This window comes from Natator depressus, chromosome 1 (assembly GCF_965152275.1).
Source record: "Natator depressus isolate rNatDep1 chromosome 1, rNatDep2.hap1, whole genome shotgun sequence".
NCBI lineage: Eukaryota > Metazoa > Chordata > Testudines > Cheloniidae > Natator > Natator depressus.
The window spans coordinates 128,514,591-128,535,985 of record NC_134234.1 but is presented as its reverse complement, the minus strand read 5'-3'; the positions used below and the strand labels follow the sequence as shown (position 1 = coordinate 128,535,985).

General features: G+C 43.1%; 1 protein-coding gene across 4 annotated transcripts in view; it reads right to left on the bottom strand.

Moving 5' to 3' along the window:
- The window catches only part of STS (steroid sulfatase), a 188,689-nt gene that overhangs the window by 41,870 nt on the left and 125,424 nt on the right, over nucleotides 1–21,395 (bottom strand). The window contains exons 8-10 of one of the 4 annotated variants that reach the window (XM_074966402.1): nucleotides 17,724–17,883; nucleotides 10,206–10,327; nucleotides 6,553–6,728 (exon numbers count right to left, since the gene is read on the bottom strand). The exons of 2 other annotated variants lie outside the window; for them this stretch is intronic. In XM_074966402.1, coding sequence (XP_074822503.1) covers nucleotides 6,634–6,728; nucleotides 10,206–10,327; nucleotides 17,724–17,883 — 377 coding nt within the window. In that variant the 3' untranslated portion in view covers nucleotides 6,553–6,633. Of the gene's footprint in view, nucleotides 1–6,552; nucleotides 6,729–10,205; nucleotides 10,328–17,723; nucleotides 17,884–21,395 lie in introns of those variants that run through there. One more of the 4 variants, XM_074966375.1, reaches the window with a different exon arrangement.

The following is a 21,395-nucleotide window of genomic DNA, read 5'->3' as shown; positions in this document are numbered from 1 at the left end:
TCAAGCCCCTTTAAGGGGTGTTAAACCAGACAGTCAAATTTTTACAATCTTGAATTTTTTCTTTAAAATAGATTCTTTACTCATTTTTATTTTTGTAACTCACAGAAATGTAGGATTGGATGGGATCTCAAGGGGTCACCTAGTTTAGTCTCCTGCACAAAGGTAGGCCTAAGTATTATCTAGACTATCCCTGACAGGTATTTGTCTAAGGGTATGTCTACACTGGCAAGTTTCTGCACCACAAGTTATACCACTTTTATTAAAACACCGGAATTAAACAGCTGTTGTGTGTCCACACTGTGCTCCTTGTGACGCTGAGCGCATCCACATTAGTAGCTCTTGCAACAGCAAAGAGAGCAGTGCATTATCCCACTGGGCAACTGGCCACAGGGTGCTTTGGGAAGGGTTTGCAATGCCTCATGGGGCAGGCACAGCATCACATGATGCAGGTTTCCCAATCGCATTGTTCCATGGGCATCCTACTACATTGCCAGCTGCTTTCCAACTGAAGTGTGTGGGGGGAAGAGTGTGTGACAGGGAGAGTGTGTGTGTATGGATGGGCGGAGAGAGACAGTGTGTTTTGGGGGACAGAGAGTGTGTCAGCATGCTGTCTAGTAAGTTCAGACAGCAGCAAGAAGCAACCAGTTCTGATGCAGGAGGAGTGGGAAACCTCAACATCAGCCTCTGCCTCCCTCCCTGGACCCTCTGCACAGCAATCTCTCTCTCTCCCTCTCTCTCTCTCTCTCACCCACACACACACCTGCCTCTGTGTTCAATAGCACAAGCATTCCACATTAATAGTTTGCTTTGTGTCCTGGACCAGATCAGCACAGCACACAAGGGCTGTCAGAAATGGTGCTTTGAAGGGGGAGGGGCACATGTTTCCAGGGCAGCCACGTTCAAAACAATGAGCAGAGCGGTCACTTGAGGCATCATTTGACAGCTCCGGAGGCCAGTTACAGGGCAGAAAGCAATCAAGGGTCTACACTAGCAATAACGCGCTGGAGCCTCTGCGCAAATAGCCTTACGACTCTCGGCGAGGTGGGTTTTTTGCAGCGCTGCAACTGAGGCACTTCTGCGCGCAAAGTGGCTTAGCAGTGTGTACACGTCTGCAGTTTGAGCACAAAAAGCTGCTTTACTGCGCAGACGCTTGCCAGTCTAGACAAGCCGTAACTTGTTTTAAAAATCTTTGAATGACAGAGATTCCACAGCCTTCCTAGGTAATTTATTCCAGTGCTTAACTAACTTATAGTTAGGAAGTTTTGCATAATGTCTAACCTAAATCTCCCTTGCTGCAATTTAAGACCATTACTTCTTTTCCTCTCCTCCATGGATAAGGAGAACAATTTATCACCCTCCTCTCTATAAACTTGAAGGCCTGAACTTATGTATTTGAAAATGTATTTAGTCTTCTCCAGGCTAAACAACCCAGTTTTTTTTCAATCTTTCCTTGTAGGTCATGTTTCTAGACCTTTGTATTGCTCTCCTCTCGACATTCTCCAGTGTTGTGCCCAGAACTGGACGCAGTACTCCAGTCGAGGCCTTATCAGTGCTAAGCGGATGGAAGAATTGCTTCTCGTGTCTTGCTTACACTATGGCTAATACATCCCAGAATGATGTTCGGTTTTTTTCCAACAATATTACATTATTGACTCACACAATATGAATATAATTCTATGAATTGAAATTCTTCACAAAGCTTGGTCTACCAAAGAACAAAATTAGCTGACTGATTCAGGTTGGATGAGTAGGCAAAGACTGACTAGCAAGTTTGACAAGAATGCTCCTTGACCATTGCTCTGAACCTGTAATATCATCTGACCAACCAGATGGCCTTTGAAGGGACAGTAATAGTGTGGCCTTTGGTAGTAATATGGCCCATAATGTAGGAAGCAGCATGGGGACACTCCGTGCCAGACAATCTCAGCCTCTCCCATTCAGGTTGGGGGTGTCCCAAGTGAACTGATGGGTGAGAATTCTCAAAGGCATTTCTAAATTACATCACTAAGTCAAAAGAACTAGATTCAGAATCAGTATTTTTCACAAGAAGGATCAATCCATTGTTTTTGATGTGTGGTTGTTCTTGTAATGAGAGCTGCTAATAATTTCATTTATATTTTTAAAGCTGATAACTTCGGTATTATTCTCCCTTTACCCAGTGTCTCAGTACCAGAGGCAATGCAGTACTGAGATTAGTAGATTCTTCCTCTCTGTCTATGCAGATTAGTATATCTCATAGAAAGGGGAATACAATTCAATCAGTCATTTATGTTTGCATGATGCACTGTTTTGATTTTATTGGCATTTCAATTTAATTTGCCATGGCAAGGCCCTTAAAAATATTCATATTGACACTCACAGTTTTGGTACTGGAAACAAACTACTATGGGGTAGGGGAGAGGGCAAGGAAGCAGTAAAAGTGCTGGTTTAATTTATTGTCTAGTAAAAACTACGAAGTTGATCTAGTTCATCCTAGATAAGTCAGTAAACATTTCTACTAAACACAAAAATGAAGCTTATGTTTTCCCTCCTTCCTCTTCTTTGTCTAAAAGTAGCAGTTTCCTAAACCCTTTGAAGTGATAAACGCCCATTTTTTCCATGGTCTGTGTGTATAAAAACATCCTCACTGCATTTTCCACTTTTATTCATCCGATGAAGTGAGCTGTAGCTCACGGAAGCTTATGCTCAAATAAATTGGTTAGTCTCTAAGGTGCCACAAGTCCTCCTTTTCTTTGTACTACTAAAACCCTGATTTGTAATAGGGAAGCTGAACTGTTGCTAGTGCAATCATCCTGACATTTATCAATAGATTTTTACTTATCGTGCTAAAATACCATTAGGATTGTTATTTCTTTGTAATATATACTGTGCTGTGTTGTATTCCAGAATGTTTACAAGGCATGCAGGAATTTACTGCACAGCGTGAAGTGTAATTCCCACTTATATTAATGGAATGATGGTCACAATGAGAGGAGAACAGGCCTCTGAGTTTGCAACATGCAACAGTACCATGCGACCAAAAATACACTCTTTATTTGATGAATGCTCTCCTTATAATTACGTTGTCATAGTGATGCATTTTTAATAGCACTAATTCTTATGCCAGCAAAGTTCCAGAGCAGCAGCTCTTGACATTTTTTACAGTATTCCTTTATGTAAATTATAACTTTAACAAAGAAAAGCAATCCATAGTACAGAAGTACCAGTCTGTTACCATCAGCAGAACTATAGCATTTGATTGAGTTAAATTAGGCCAAAGCATATTCTGACATATACAGTGACCAGAACATTATACAAAAAACTTAGATGGCTTAGTCTTTAAACGTAGAAACTACATTGTCATTGATTATGATCTTTTAAAGTGTAAATGTTTAATGATTTAGGATCCTGAGCACTTAAGATGACATCTAATTAGGCAAAAAGACAGGTTAAATACCAGGAATTAGAATTTTTCAAATGTGTAGCGTCAGAATATTAATATGTGTGGGCAGAGCCCTCCAGCATCACTGAGCTTCAGGAGCTTCTACAAAAGCCCTTTGTAGTACTGAATGTTCAGAGCCAAGTTTACAATGGGCCAGGCATTCCCGAACCCTCAGCTACCTCAGTTCCTTCTATTAAACCTCAGAGTCCTAGAGAGCAATGGGGATGGTCAGCAGTTAGTGTGAATACGCTGACAGCCAACACTCTCAATGAACCACAGTTACTGCAACTCAGCCTTTCTTCTTAAAGATGATCTCTGCATATTCCCATTTGTCAGAGTCTAGTTACTATTACAAACCCCAAGAAGGTGGGCTGAGGAGTTCTAATTAAACAAAGATTGCTGTACTGCCCTCCTAAAGTGAGCATCAGGCCTAGATGCCATGTTGAGAAAGGTGCTGTGTAAACGTGTGAGCAGAACTGGTAGCAGCCCTGCAGCTTTCTAAGATGGAAACATAATAGAGGCAGGCCATTGATTCTGCCAGAACCCTAGCAAAGAGATGGTCAGATTTTCAGTTACAGCATAACATGTCTGAATGCATAACCTGATCCACCTTGACATGCACTGAGTGGAACAGACATTCCCCTTACATTGGCTCCCAAAGCCTACAAAAGACTTTAAGTGACTTCCTAATGCCTTAGTATTATCTAAATAAGAACAAACCATCATTTAAAAAGAAATGTAAAATAATCCAAACACACTTTTCTCCACGGGGAGAGGGCAGGGAAAAAGAAGAGAACCACATGTGACAGATGCTAGTCAAATCATGTAACACACTAGTAAGAGCCACTCCGATACCACAGTAGTAGGCTCAGTATAAGAACCACAATATAAAATAGCACAATAGACTAACAATACTCTAGGTAGGGTATGGAACCTAGTTTCCCTTGGCTGACAATGGGGTTTTAAAAAGAAAACGCAGCCAAATGGCTTGGTTTTGGTGGACCTCAGAAACAGGTTTGTAAAAGGACGCAGAACAGCTTTGTCCTGGTGAAATACAGTGAAGGGAAGATCAGCCATCAAAGTATGCAACTCACTCACAGGCTCTCTGACTCTACTCTGTATGATTTGGAAATCAATCCAATTAACCATCTGGGTGTTAAGGATACATATATCCTAAATATCCATTTGGATATCAGTCTGAAAAAGGCTACTGTATTAAGGACTCAGTCTTTTGTTGCAGTGTATTTAGTCTATTTAAGAAAAAAAATCAAATGATTTATCTTTATTTTCCTGTTGTCCAGACAGGTACTACATGTCTCCCTCCTTCTGGTAAAACCTAGATCTGCAGTAATTCAAGCATCTTCCACACCTGCAGCTCGCTAGAGGGAAGATGGTGGAGATTCATACAGGGCTCTTTTGTATTCGCATTAGTTCCCTCAGCATCTCTGTATGTATGAGATCTGTATGTACGAGATCTAAAAAGATCTGGTTGTTATCCTTTTCTTGGAAATTCTTTTCAAATAAAACTTGACCAGCTTCATTCTGGTGTACAAAAAGAAAAGGAGTACTAGTGGCACCTTAGAGACTAACCAATTTATTTGAGCATAAGCTTTCGTGAGCTACAGCTCACTTCATCGAATGCATCCGATGAAGTGAGCTGTAGCACATGAAAGCTTATGCTCAAATAAATTGGTTAGTCTCTAAGGTGCCACAAGGACTCCTTTTCTTTTTGCGAATACAGACTAACACGGCTGCTACTCTGAATTCTGGTGTACAAGCACTATACAGTCATATGGGACCTGCAACGCTTTAACTAAATTTAAACTAGTTACGGATGTGAGTGCATACACAGGATATTTTGCATGCTAGCATTCTGAACCTTCAGTGGTCAATCCTTACAAAAAACTTTCACTCTTGGACACATGATGCTGGAAGCTCTTCCTTTTGGACAAATGCCATCCCTAGCAGGAGCAGCCATTACGGACACTGCAGAGTTTACAAGGCTGAAGCATATTTTCTAAAGAGTACATAAAATACAAAGACAAGAAAGAAATGAATACTTTGATACTTGCATACATTTCATTTTTGTTACGCAGGTTTGGGTTTGTGCCCACATGCAAACCACAATGCAAGAAGGGTAAGCTTAAGTAAGTATGGTAGGATAGCATTTTATAGTTTTCTAGGCCTTTTTTAAGGATACCCATGAACTAATTCTCCCCTTCTTTTTTACAGTCCAGTAAACATTTTAAATGTATTCTTTTCAAGTGTATCCCCAGCTAAAGTTCTTCTCACCAGCTGTTAACTTCCCATTCCCCTGGTGACTTCTATGTAACTTCCATTGTCTCTAGAATCACCTTGTTCCATTTACACTGGAGACACAGGAAAAACAATATTTCTTTGTTTATCAAGTCTGCCCCACAACATATTTTAGGAACATTTTTCCTAAATGCATAACTCTTTACACATCACCTGTACATACATCACGCAATGATATTCATGATCAGCACATCAGTTTTTATATGCTACTTTACTTATAGTACAACAATGGTGTATACAATCAGCTGATTCACCTGCTTATTTTTGGGGTTCAGAACCCCCCTTTTCCTCTTGGGGTGTCTGGACCCTGATTGTCATAAATGGTAATAGTAAAATTCAGAATTGCACAGCAAACTAGTGGTCAAAATGCCAATAAGAACAGTTGGGAGCAGTTAAAGGGCAATAATTAATGAGTTAGTAATATACTGTATTTTGAACATATCAGGTGCTTCTTACAATATCAGAACTGCCACAGAGAGCTACTGAGAAATCAGAAGTGAGGAAAATACTATATTGTGCCAGGTGAGTGACCACAGCAATGCTGATTACATCAGCTGTGTACTAGAGCAACAAGCTAGAGAAGTACATGGAGTCTCTTTCTATACAACAGTAACATGCTGGAGTGAGATAAGCAATGTGAAGGATCTTTCACTGGCTTGAGCAAATCTTTATGGATGCTGTTCTAGTGTCTCCACAGAAAAGGCATTTATGAAGAGCCGGGATTGGAAAAGAGTGGTAGCAGTGACAACTGAACACTCTCCAGAGAAACTGACACAAAAGGGAAAGAAGAAGAATGTTTACCTACCACATGCTTGTGCTCCGAGAATGATACTCTGCATGATTGTCAGGCTGCTTCCATACATAGACTTCCACACGAAAGTGACATCAAGAAAACGTTATGGCCAGATTCTGCTTGGCCCTGTTTTGCTATGCAGCATGGAGGGAGGATGCAAGCAGACTTCTTTCCACCCTTGTACGGCACATCTTAGTACTAGGAAAAATTGCAGTCCATGAATTCTGGGAATAAGAGGGACTGCTCTATTCTAGTCACTATAGAGGTTGGGAAGATTAGGGTCCATTGCTCCAACCCCCTCCACTCACCCATCTGCCCTAAGAGACAAGAAAGCTGACTAGCTGCTCAGGGGAAGGAGAGAGAACTCCACCCCACAAAGATGTTTGGTGTGACCCGGTGGTGCCTAGGGCAGCCCTCACTGGACATGCTAAGGTCAGGGAAGGCTGCAAAAGGGAGAGAAGATACGCACAAGACTGCTGGGTAACACTGAAGTTAAACTTCCCAACCAGTCACAAACTGTGCTTCTGATCCCCACACTGGTCATCAAGAAAAGAAAAGAAAAGAAAAGAAAAGAAAAAAGAAATAACACAGCCCCCTTTATTGCATTCCAGTTCTCTGGCTCCCAATCAGCACTTAGGTCCAGTACAGTGAAAAGTTATTTTAAAACTCTGTTCACCATACACAATGTTTTTCTAACCCCAAAGGACCAGCCACCTTGCCAGGTTAATATTAGGTTGGATCTTATCCAAAATACCATGCTGCCAGACAATCCTTTAGTGTCTAAAACTAAAGATTTATTATAAAGAAAAAAGAAAGAACAAGAAGAGAGTTGTTAAATGGCAACGCAATCACATTCATACAGAAACTTCATAGTCCATATACCAGGTTCTTAGCAGTATTGGTGAGTTTGCTGGCTTGAAAGTCCCTCTGGAGTACATCCACATGGATGGGTCATTCAGTCCTTTGTACAGACCTTCAGTTTGTAGCAAAGTTCCTCCAGAGGTAAGAAGCAGAACTGAAGACAAGAAGTAGGACTGAAGACAAAATGGAGAAGATACAGCTGCCTTTTACAGTCTTTTGCCATGCAGCATGTATTTTCTTTGTTCCAAATACAAGCTACCCAGCACATGGCCTGGAAGCCTAGAGTTGCCAGGTGTCTGGTTTTCGACTGGAACACTCACTCAAAAAGGGATCCCGGTGGCCCCAGTCAGCACTGCTGACTGCGCCGTTAAAAGTCCGGTTGGTGCGGGGCTGGCAGGCTCCCTACCTGGCTCCGTGTTGCTCCCCAGAAGCAGTGACACATCCCTGCAGCTCCTAGGCACTGCCCCCGCCCTGAGAGCCAGTTCTGCAGCTCCCATTGGCCGCCTAAGAGCCAAGGGACATACCAGCCACTTCTGGGAGCCGCCTGAGGTAAGCACCACCCGCAGCCTGCACCCCCTCCCGCACCCCAACCCCCTGCCTCAGCCCCGAGTCCCCTTCCACACCCAAACTCCCTCCTGGAGCTCGCAACCCCCACATTCCCCAACCCCCTGCCCCAGCTCGGAGCCCCCTCCCACACTCCAAACCCATTGGCCCTAGCCCAGAGCCCCCTCCTGCACCCCAAACCGCACATCCTTGGCCCCACCCCAGAGCCTGCACCCCCAGCCAGAGCCCTCACCCACTCCTGCACCCCAACCCCTGCCCAAGCTTGGAACTCCCTCGCGCATTCCGAACCCCTTGGCACCAGCCCCACCCCAGAGCCCTCATCTCCAGTTGGAGCTCTCACCTCCCCTCCCCAATCCCCTACCCCATCCCTGAGCCCCCTCCCACACTCTGAATGTCTCATTTCTGGCCCCATCCTGGAGCCCGCTAGAGTCCTCACCCCCTCCTGCACCTGAACTTCCTGCCCCAGCCCGGTGAAAATGAGCGAGTGAGGGTGTGGGAGAGCAAGCGACAGAGGGAGGGGGGATGGAGTGAGTGGGGGCAAGGCTCAGAGAAGGGGTGGGGCAGAGGCAGGGCCTTGGAGAAGTAGTGGGGAAGGGGTGGGGCAAGGGTGTTCGGTTTTGTGCGATTAGAAAGTTGGCAACCCTATGAAAGCCTTAGTGTTCTGTCCATAGGCATGCCCCTGCATGCCTTGCTGAGTCATAAGGTGTAGCCCCTGACCCTTTTTCAATGAGTTCACTGTATAGTTTATTTCCCTTGATGGGCCATAAAGCAGGCTGGGCAGTGCTGACACCAGTCTGTCTGAGGGTGTCACTCAGATGCACAGCACAAGTTTGGAAATACAGATATACCCTATATATCTATAACTCGTAATACAAAGGTGATACAAACATAAAAAAGATTATCAGACTTGGCAAATTATAACACTTCTGCAGATACCTCACATGGGATATCTGGCACGATTCATTGCAATTTTATAATATTGGTATCAGCAATATCATAAAGTGTCCCACATATTCCATACAGTGTCACACATGGTAGTGAGCAAACCACCTCTACAGACCTGGGAATTCTGAGAAACACACTGCATCCCCTGCTCCCTGTGGGGTGGTGCAGTTATACCCTCCCCTGGACGCAGTGCTGTACCTAAATGGTATAATCACATCTTCATGTTGCATGATTGTGCATTACAATACCCTTTAGTTCCATGATCATGTACTAGTTCTCAAATACAACACTTCATGCATTTCTTTCCTAAAGCCTTATTTACGTGTGTAGCATCTTGCTATCTGTTTTTAATTGCATCAATCCTGTCATCTTGCAGGATTTGCATCCCCATATGCAATCCAAGGTGATTATGGAAAGTTTTGGGTAAGATGTATAGATGATTACTCATACCAAACCTCCAAATTATTTGAGGTTTACGAATCAGAGTCTTAAATCCACCTCTTCTGACAGGCTAACAAACCTGCTGAAAAGCACTGAAATTGACAGAATGCATGGTGATGTCCACTGCAAAAGGTTTGTGTCATATCAACATTCTGAAGCCTTTTTATAATTTGTCACCATGAGTGTCAACTGACCTGGGACAAGTACTGCATATTGTCACCCAAACGAGTGAGTGACTCCTTCAGCACAGGGATTTTTTTTATAGGAAGGGCAACATGTTGACATTAGTACGGCAGCTGCCACCATGAAAACTTAGCTGATAAAAAGAAATAGATCAGTGAGCAATGTTTAGTTCCTTGGCCTTCAAAGCACAATTATAGTGTTCATAAAAGCATGAAAAGTCTAATAATTCACTTGGGATTTGTGACTTTGCTGCTTTCAATGGTAAAAATTGTCCAGTTGGCATAATACCCACTAAACTGTCCAGCAAACATTCCTATTAGCTGTACATTTTATTTAAAAAGTAATATCTGGCCCTGACTCCAATGTAACATCATGTAACAGAAACTCTGCTCTAAACAAATACAAATTTAGAAAATATATTCAGTCACTGTAGGTCTCAGCACTGTGTTGATATAAAACTTTGTTGTGCAGCATCAAATTAATGTCAAATAATAAACTGGCTGTGTAGATAGGTGTGTTTTCTGGATAAAAAGGAGAAAGGTATAAAAAAGATAAAGAAAAAAACCCAGTACTTTAAGCAATTTATTTGTAACCATAGCCTCAGGCTTTTTTCTGATTCTTTTCAAGTTGCAATAAAAATTGCATGAAATATTTAAAATGTGAATAGGCAAGTTTACTTACTGTTTTCTGGATGCCAGCGCACTGCATTTAAATATGCATTACAGTAATGGAAGAGAAATTCATGCTCGGATCGGAGAATTTTCCCTTGAAGCAAGGGCATCAGATCATGTCCATCAATAATTCTGAATAAGAAAGCATTTCAAAGTCAGGGAGAAAAACCCAAGCCTTTCCTGGCTGAGAAAAAACTAACTATGCATTTCCATTTCTTAACAGACAGTGCTAATGCCACTCCACCGTGAAGGCTGGAGTGTTAGAGCTAGCCTTCTTTTCATGACTTGAAGGGACACAACAAATTGGTGAATTTGGAGCAAAACCTGCCGGCATTTTTTCTCCTTGAGTTCTACATTATTCACAGGAACGTTAATTTTGCATTTTGCCTTTTGTGGATAGTTGGCTTCCCCCATCCCATTCTCTCTATTTTTGGTCTGGGGACAGTCAAACAGTCTGTGAGTAAATTTCTGGAACTTGGGCCTCTAGAGACACAAACACGTATCACCATTAAATGCTGCTTAAAAGAGTAGCTTTGCTGTGGTAGCTGTGGGACAGGTAAGTGAAATCTTCATCGTATACCATTGGCTCTTCCCTAGCTTTCATGGCTAGGGACATTCATTAAAGTAACCTCAGGGACACTACTTGAATGTATTCTATATGTTGAACTAAACATGAATGCAATGATTTCAAAGTTGAAATGAATTATTTTCAGAATACGTGTTAAGGGATGAACTGCATGGTCACCAAATAAAAAAAGTCCTCTAACAGCTGCTGGACATATTTGATCATGCTTTGAAGGAATTCATCTATTTAGATGGAAAAGGAGTTATATAATCAGCAAAACATGACTATTTCCGTTCATTAAGCTATCAAGTAGCTAGAATGAACTTACAGGAAAAAAATAATCACAATCCATGGTTTTGGCATGGTGTGAATTACAAGTTTTACAACAGTTTTTAGAAGAGATTAATTCACGCACTTACATAGATCAGCAAGGCTATTATTCTTTCAGCTTTTTGAAAGACATCCTGTAAAAACAGTTTTTTAAAACAGTTGAACTTTTAAGCTTCTATGTAAATTTTAATTATTATGTAATTCCCTGTTATTACAACCAATGCTTGAAAAAACTGCCAGGTAATTACTAGTTGGGAAATTAAAGCTACTGGCCTGAAACTGATTAGAAAAGTTTGGAAATCATAGACCACCACCATGGTGAGCTCAGTACTCACTCCCAGCTAATGAGCAGGGAAAATATACTGGGACTCCTACCACAATGTTGTCCCTCGCCTCCACTTAGGGTTCCATTTTGATATCACTCCCTTGCTAGGAAGTGTCTGATAAAATTAGAAACTCCTTTCCTACCCCCTAGGATCCTCCAGTCTGATTCATGGAATCAGAATCACACAATAGCTGATTGAGATAGGAGCAGAGGTAGGCTGGAACAGGGGCTGACTATCACAGAAACAGACACAGGCTGCAGGACCTTTTCATACCCCTGCGCGACAGAAGTTTTGCCAACATAAATGCTAGTGTAGACATTGCCTCAGAGGGAACCCAGGGATGACTCATCAAATGTAGGCAGACTCAGAGGTAACTCATTGCACATGGGTGAAAATCTCCTTATTCGATTCCTTTTCTATTTATTGGCTGCTGCAAGGATGAGGATAGGAGAAGAAGGTGCCTCTGCTACCCTCCCCTTCCAGCCTCTTTGCTAAGGATGTGTGTTTCTTTTCTACTTAACCCCCAGGACCTGCTGCTTACAGTCAGAAGGGGCTGCTCTCTGCTATCTTTCCCCTCCTAGAACCTCATTTTTTGGGTCTTTCTCTCTGACGAGTAGCTTCCCCCAGATCGAAACCTATTTGTTGGCTTTTTTTGCTAGAGAGAATTCAGAGGGCTGCTGGTGAGTGATCCAGCCCCTGGGGTGCTTCATGCTAGTCACAATAACCTGTTTTGAGCTATTGTGGAACAGTAATTATGGCATATAGTTCTTTCCACTCCTCCTCACCTGGAAGGATTGTGGTGGCAACAAAGCAATTTGATGGCAGAGGTTAAAGCAGAGAAACTGGTGTGGGGCCATCACATGAAAAGAGGAAAAACAAAACAACATTCCTAGGGGCTTAGTGTCCACTCAGAGAGCATGAGATCAATGTCCATAAAATCTGCACACATCAAGACCAGAAAGGATCTGACAGTGATTGTTTGTAATGGATGTCCCAGGGCAAGCCTGTAATTTTTCATATCCTATACCTGTCTTGTCTGTTCCTACAAGCACTCAATAAATCATCAGCAGCAGAGTGTCTCTTCACTTCAGCTGTGAAGAAATACCAGTCTGGCGTATCAGCTGGTGCTCATTTTTGCCATGCAAAATTAAAAAGTGACCCTGCTTTATTGAACTCAGAGTAGCTTGAATATTCTAACAACATATGATGAACTAATTCTGCAGCTATCTAATTTGAGTTTTAATGGCAGTTAAAAATAGTCACTTCATAAAGTAGTTCTGGATGCCACTTGTGATGTTCCTTCCTATTTTTCCTTTGAAAGTCATAATTAATTTTGAACATCATTTCACTGTGAGTGTCAGATAAACTGTTTAAATTAATACTAATAAACTCCAAACAATCTCAGATGGCTAAAATGTTTTGGGCTACATGACTGTTCAGGTGCATACAGGGAAATATGCCCCTTCAGAAAGCTAGCTTGGCCTTGAGTTTAGAGGCACAGGGGTTGAGGTGCTACAAGTCAACCAGCTGGGGCAGGTAGGGGAGAATAATTGGGGACAGGTGGGGAATGAACAGAGATTTTAATCTGCCCCCTCAACACACCAGCCAACAGAACTCATAACAGAGCTCATTTGGCATGTTGTCAGAGTATTAATTTATTTGTGCTATAGGCCAGCAGCAAATTACTTTCCCTGAGGAGCAAAGGGAGAGCAGGGAGGGAATTGTGACTCCCAGAACTACATTTCCTTCTCTGGGATTGTCTTGGGACAATATGCTTCTCCTTAGAAAAGGCCATGCCCTCGTGACACAATCTAGCCCAGAACTTTAGTACAGCAGACATTCACACTTGATCTTGGAAACCAAATTTTGCAGTTTCCCAAAAACGTTTCCTCATTTTGCTCTGGAATTCTGCAGCAGGATATTTGCATTGATTAGGTTCATGGCAATGAATGATCTGAGAAATGGCTATCAATTTATTGTGTGATTTCAATAAGCAAAGGTTCATTTTAAGAGTCCGAGAAGAAAATGTGGGGTCAAACCCTGGCCCCTTTGGAATCACAGGCAAAACTCCCATTGATTTCAAAAGGGATAGGATTTCCTGCAGTTTAAAGCAATTTATATATTTGGATCCAGATTCTGCCACCCTTATCCATTCTGAATAGTACCTTATTCTTATAAGCTTCCCATTTGGCCTATAATAAATAATCATAAGTTCTGATTGGTGTATTAACTCTGAATTACTTTGTCTTATTTTGCTTTATTTTATTATGTGTATTTATTATCTTGCCTAGGACCTCCAAGGAGGTACAGAAGGAAAGCTGCACTGAGTTTAGTTAAGCAGGTGCACATTTCTCATTTTACATAACCAAAATGAGCACCAGAAGACAGACCGGTATTTCTCCAGAACTTCAAGAAGAGCCTCTTCACTGTAATGATTTACTGAGTGTATTTAGGAAAGGACACAACAGCTTTGGAACTGTATATTAGCACCTATGAACTGATCAAAAGAAAGGCAGGAACACAAACTAATTAAATCTACCTCTTGTAACCAAGAAGGGAAATTAGAACATACTATTTTCAACATTATAGAGAAGTTGGATGAGCAAAATATTTGGCAGCCTTGAAGTCTAATGTGCCCTAGAAGTGACAGCCAGGGTATTTGTTCTTTCACACCTTGATCAAGGACAGCATTAGTGGCCACTGGATCACAAAGAAGTTACATGAAAATCTCCCACCATCCTGTAAGATATTTAAATTTCTGTTATATCTTTCACAATACCTTGTGTCACAGTTATTGGGCGAGATAAGACTTAGTGCCCCTTTTTATCTCTCTCAAGTGACAGGCTTTGCTTCCTGCACCTCACTCTGGGTGGAACCACATGGTCCAGTAACCCTTAGACTAGATCTCTGGCCCACAGCCTCTCTGTCTTCCAACGGTGTTAACCAGACAGGCCCAACTGAGTTTGGCACCCGTAAGCCTTTTCCAGCGGGAGCCTGAGACAGTGGCTGATTAATGACTTGAAAACAGCCTCTTCAAAACAAAGTATTATTTATTCTTTCACCCAAAGGTACATAGCACACTGAGCAAAGGGTAAAAACAGTGAAGGTCGGTCTCTCTCTCTCTATTTTTCCCCCCTTACCAACCCTTAATCTTTCTTTCTTTGTGTAAATTCTCTTCATCCCACCTAACCCCTATCTCTGGCTGGCTCATTTCTGTGTCTCTCCTTGCATGCCTGTCAGTTCTCATTGACACTCTCTGGGCAGCCCCCTTTAGCTCACCCAACCCCCCTCTCTTTTCAAGGCCTGGGTTCCTGTAAAGTTTAGCATCTCCCTTTGATCCTCAGCTTACCCTTGGAAAAGTAAACCATTCTTAGCCGGGGTGGAGACAGGGAAGGGGTATTCTCCAATAAACAGCTTTTCCATTGTTTGCTACATGACTCTTGTCTCTCATTGTTGTAGCTTTCTTGCTTGGTTCCTTTAACAACCCATTTTGATCTAACTTGATAGCAAGTGACCCAGCATAAACAAACACACAGAGTCCATATTAATAAAAATAATACAGATATTTCCCAGTTTTCCACATCACTCCAGCCTTGTAAGTTAATGACCCTAAGCAGAAGCTACTCAAGAAAATCTACTATCCTAGGCAAAACTTCAGTGTGCCTCCCCCTCATAGACCGAGGGACAAATTTGAATGAGAGTAGTTGTAACCTGGGTCATTAGGTCACAGCGCCACTCAGATTTGGCCCAATTGCCCTTCCATCATGATAGAGGGGCAGCCAGCCCGAATCTGCTGCCCTACACAGCTGCCCAGATATCTCCAACCTGGGCAGCAGCCTAGTTTCCCTATAGCTAAAGCACCCTCTGATCCTAGAGTATTTTAAGCAAGGCTGTAAAAGCCTTTGTACTGTTTTTTGCTATATGTGGTAAACTTTTTCCAAGACTTCAGTATCTATAAATAAAGCAATAGTTATCAGACACAGAATGACTCAAGTCCTATATTCAGCAAAGTCCAGGACATCAAAGTTAGCGAAGTAAGTTTGTCTCTTCTAAGAGTTAGCAACACAAAATAATATGTGCATTCAGGACTATCTTTAAATCTCCAAATGAAGGGGGACTGTATTTACACAAGTGCAGTTCCTGAGGTATAAGGGGAAGTCTGATTGAACCATAACGACAGGCTGAAGTATGGAAGGAGCACATGGATAAAGAGAAGGTTGTAACTTCCACTGGTCAAGTAAGAGTAAAAGATACAAGAACCCAATTCTTCTGTATTTGGAGGAGAAGGAGCTTTGACACTGACTTCAATGGAAGCAGGATTTAGCTCAGATGCAACAGATCTTTATTGCATACACATCTCCTTGTCACACATAGATGAGTATTTGGAACAGTGACCTGAAAAAGAGATTACAAGAGAATGGAAAACCCATCTGGTAACTCCCTCCTGGAACTCAATGGAGCATGTAATTAGTTTAAGGCTTAGCATGTGTGTAAATGTTTGAAGGATCAGAGCTTTTATGTAAAAGTTTATATGATGTATCCTCCTATGTACTGTATGTCCAGTCCCTGTGTAAACCTAGGCGTTAAAGTGATGGAGAGCATGTGGAAGTGCAGTTGTCCTTCTAGTAAAAGCAGGAGGAAAGTTCTCCTCCATTCCCTCTCCTGGACTTGGGGAAGATGAGCTCCTGTTTCTCCTGCATAGTCGCTGGCTAGTGAAATAATGACACATCAGACCAGGGAATCCGAAGCGGGAGCAGCAGCAGGAGCTGATGCCTGGTTGGGGAGTTTGTGGGACTCTAAAAGCCTTCTTGCCATTAGGTGAACAGCACTGGAATCTGATAAGAAAAATACAATGGTCCTAGCTGTCCACTGCTGCTTCTCCTTACACTTCAGAGGAGGGAACAAGAAGAGCCTCCAACTCTCCATCCTGACCAGGAGAAAAGAAGGACCCTGCCACCAACTGATGACATCCCTTTGCAGATTCTGGAAAAAGCAGAAAGGTTCTGTCTGTTCCATTGCCCCTCTGGGCACTCCCTACTGGGGAGATAAATTGGGAGCTCAAGATTATCCTCCTACAGAGCTCAGGGCTCTGTACGCCCACATGCAAAAACCTACATACCCACTTGTTTGCTGGCTACGGGCCTGTCTGGGGACATGGATGCTTTTTAGATACACTTATTCCCTTGTTCCTATTGTCTTCCATATGCCATGTTGCATCATAGAAGATGATGATGTAATGTCACTTCACTACTTGATGTCAATATAGGGAACAAGGATCAGAGAGACCTGTGTAGTTACAAGAGGAGTAGGTGCTTTATTCAGACAATGCTGAAATGAAATAAGAGTCCACGCTACTCCTGGATGTAATGAGACCTTCAACATTAACCCTCTAAGTGTTTGCCTGCACACCAGTGATGACCTACAGCTACCAAAACAGGTAAGCTCCCCTCACATTTTTATCTACTTTAACCACTGTTTAAACCCCGCTAAATTGCTTGCCTCAGTGATTTTTCTTAGAGGAAGATTACTGGTGTAAAAACAGAGTAACTCCATAAAAGTCAACGCTTTACAGTGACTTAACTCAGATCAGAATATGCTCCATAGCAGTGACCTTCATGTATTTGCAATACTCTGCATAAGGGCTATTTCCTTTTATCTGTTCTAAAATTTCTGCTGATCCACTTAATTTCTTTGAATGCCCCATTGGTCTCACACTATAAAACTGAAGGAAGAGGAACTTTCTTACAGAGCTACTCATTATTTTGTATGATTTTTCAAAATGTTTTGTAAAGGATAAGGGAGGTGACAGTTTAAAGGCAAAGAGTAGGAGGATGATCTAGAATATGGAACCTGATCCTGCACATTGAATAATACCCATTGAATAATACCTAGCTCTTTTACAGAACTTTCCATCCATAGATCTCAAAGCACTTTACAAAGGAGGTCACACTACCTCCAAGGACAAAGCACCCATTGATATCAGTGGTGCAGGATTAGTCTATAGGGTTGTGGAGAGCCTGGAACTAGGACTCTCCAAGGGATCACCCAAGAGGAGATGGAAATTAATTACATGAACTAGTTCAGAAAAGGCACTCCAAAAGATTTTGTTGTCTTCATGTACAACATGGCTATAAAATGTACCACAAGAGTGCTATGAAAAAGACATTTTACTATTGTAAACAATGGTAAAATAATGAAATTTCAAATCCATGCTTCTCTCCCACTAAATACAGACCTAAAAGCTAGCAAAGAGAAGAAAGTGTCCATGAAAAATACTGTGTAGAATACAAGAAACTGTATACCATACCTGTCTTTGGGTAATGGTATCCCTGCAAGTTTAACCACTGTAGGGAATATATCCATGTTACTTGTGGGCTCATCAATATGGACACCTGCCTGTACTACTCCTGGCCAGTGAAGAAGACCAGGCACACGAATACCTCCTTCCCAGTTTGTAGCCTTTCCACCTGAAAGAGTGAACATGGCTTTTAGCAGAAAGCAATTTCTCCTTCAGAAATGCCATTTAAACACCATCATTTTGTTTCCTCTTTACATGCCACCCTCACAAACTGGTTATTTTATTTGCACTAAATGTACTATTCCTTTACTCAGATGATTTTTTCCCTTAGGTTCACTGACACTAACATAATAATACTGGTTAAAATAAATCAGACACTGCTTATATATATATATATATATATATATATATATATATATATATATAGTTAGAATTATAAACTCAGGACAGACAGCTGCAAGGAGGGGATAGAAAACAGTCCCAGAAGCCCAGATAGCCCTCCTCCCTATCAACTGAGGAGGGGTGACTACAGGTCAATCAGGTTCACCTGAGAAGACGGTTACCAGAAATTAATTAGGATCAGCTGGGAGGGAATTAATGAGATGTGATTGACACAAATCCATATGGAAAAGGTATCAAATATTGTAATTAATTGCTTACATAATACCATGGATAGGCACAGTGCTCCAAAGTGTTTTAAAAATGAATATATGAACTTGGAAAAAGTTCCTGACCAAAAGAGTTTCAGTCCTGCTCTCATTGAAGACTGTGGCAAAGCTCTCAAATGACATGTGGGTTTTCAAGAGTGATTTGGTGGGTGTTGATTGGGAGCAGACAGATCAACCCATGTCCTCAGAATAGTGTGTTTACTGAAATCCAGTGCAGCTAAGTTTATAAACAAAATTAATATTTTGAATATATTAATTGATGTGAATGGCATAGCCCCTGGTCAGTGCATAGATGCACTCGCCACTAGAATTGTCTATTATGATAAACTGACGTTTTCTAAAGTTTGGCCTCCAGATTTCTGTTGCCCTCATCTTCCTGAGATGCACCAACATCCACAAGGACAATAGAATTTCAGACCAAAGTAACCATGGGCTCACCCATGAGAAGGGGTCTCCTATTCCTTCCCCAGAGAGCCAGCAACGAGCTGGTCTATATCACCCACAGACATGGCGGTGCCAATGTCCCCCGCATGGGTGACCTGTGTGACATGGCGGTGATCACCCACGCCTTCCACCTGCTGACGTGTCCCGACGCCATGGTAAAGAGCATCGCAGCGAAAGCCCTCCATGACGCAACACAAAAGCGGATCAGTAGAGCCCCCTCCAACCAAGACACCGCTAGCTTCCTGAGCGGTTCCCTGGATGGCGAATTTGGCTGAGACGGGGGCGACATCGCTTCACTGTGGTCCCGCGCCTGCAATGCCACGCGCCGCCTGGGGAAGCGCATCGGCTGCCGCTGGGAGTGGTGCGAGGAGCGCCACGAGCTGGGAGTCCTGGTGCCGCAGATCAGGTCTGAGGACAACACCATCATCACCCCAAGCGCCAGGGGCCTGCTGGAGAGGACCCTGAAGGCAGCCATCCACTCGCTGTACATAGAAGCCCTGAAGCGTAAGCCGGACCAGGGAAAAGCCTTCGAACTGACCAGCAAGTGGGACGCCAGCAACCACTTCCTCGCCGGGGGCGGCTTCACCCGCTTCGCCGATTGGCGGTTCATCCACCGCGCCCGGCTCAACTGCGTCCCGCTCAACGGAGCCGTCCGCCACGGGAACGGAGACAAGCGTTGCAGGAACTGCGGCTACTCCAACGAGCCCTGCCTCACGTCCTGTGCAGCTGCAAGCCCAACTCCAGAGCCTGGCAGCTGCGCCACAACGCCATCCAGAACCGCCTGGTGAAAGCCATCGCATCGTGCCTGGGGGAGGTCGCCGTGAACTGCGCCATCCCCGGTACTGACAGCCCGCTGCGACCCGACGTGGTTGTCACCAACGAGGCCCAGAAAAAGATCATCCTCGTTGACATCACGGTCCCCTTCGAGAACAGGACCCCGGCCTTCCGGGAAGCCCGAGCTCGGAAACTGGAAAAATACGCCCCTCTGGCCGACACCCTGAGAGCAAAGGGCTACGAGGTGCAGCTGGACGCCCTGATCGTCGGAGCCCTGGGCGCTTGGGACCCCTGCAATGAGCGTGTGCTGCGGACCTGCGGGATCGGTAGACACTACGCACGGCTCATGCGGCGCCTCATGGTCTCAGACACCACCCGATGGTCCAGGGACATCTACATCGAGCACATCACCGGCCACCGACAGTACCAGAAGGAGTGAGCCGGTACGACATTGTGCACCCACTGTGGGAAAGAGAGTGAGAGGCTTTCCCCATCGGACCGTATGAACTGGAACCATAAACCCACTGAACATTAAATCCCACCAAATGAGGGTAGACCCATCCCCACCATCGTATCCACTCACTATACTCCGCATACTGAACATAGCCATTGTGTGGATAACTTACCCCATATCTCAATGTCTGTACTCTGACCGGTTAAACTTTTACCCCCAGTCGGGGAGATTGCAGATTATTATGTAATCCTTGCTCCACCAGCTCCTAAATCGAATTTTACACCCCTTGATAATCTGTACCTTATCCCCTGACAACCAGAAACTTCTATGCTTGAACTCTGTACCGTTTCTTATTTCAACATTATCTTAATAAAATTATTAATTCCTTTACTCAGCTGATTTTTTCCCTTAGGTTCACTGACGCTAACATAATAATACTGGCTAAAATAAATCAGACACTGCTTTATATATATACATATATATAGTTATATAGTTAGAATTATAAACTCAGGACAGACAGCTGCAAGGAGGGGATAGAAAACAGTCCCAGAAGCCCAGATAGCCCTCCTCCCTATCAACTGAGGAGGGGTGACTACAGGTCAATCAGGTTCACCTGAGAAGACGGTTACCAGAAATCAATTAGGATCAGCTGGGAGGGAATTAATGAGATGTGACTGACACAAATCCATATGGAAAAGGTATCAAATATTGTAATTAATTGCTTACATAATACCATGGATAGGCACAGTGCTCCAAAGTGTTTTAAAAATGAATATATGAACTTGGAAAAAGTTCCTGACCAAAAGAGTTTCAGTCCTGCTCTCATTGAAGACTGTGGCAAAGCTCTCAAATGACAAGTGGGTTTTCAAGAGTGGTTTGGTGGGTGTTGATTGGGAGCAGACAGATCAACCCAAGTCCTCGGAATAGTGTGTTTACTGAAATCCAGTGCAGCTAAGTTTATAAACAAAATTAATATTTTGAATATATTAATTGATGTGCATGGCATAGCCCCTGGTCAGTGCATAGATACACTCACCACTAGAATTGTCTATTATGATAAACTGATGTTTTCTAAAATTTGGCCTCCAGATTTCTATTGCCCTCATCTTCCTGAGATGCACCAACATCCACAAGGACAGTAGAATTTCAGACCAAGGTAACCATGGGCTCACTCACGAGAAGGGGTCTCCAGATCTCATAACAGTTTGGGAATCCTACAGGGCCTTTGCATAAGCTATTACCAACAGGAGAGTGGCTTTGTGGGGGGGGCTGGGGGGGCTGGGGAGAAAACCTGGATTTGTGCTGGAAATGGCCCAACTTGATTATCATACACATTGTAAG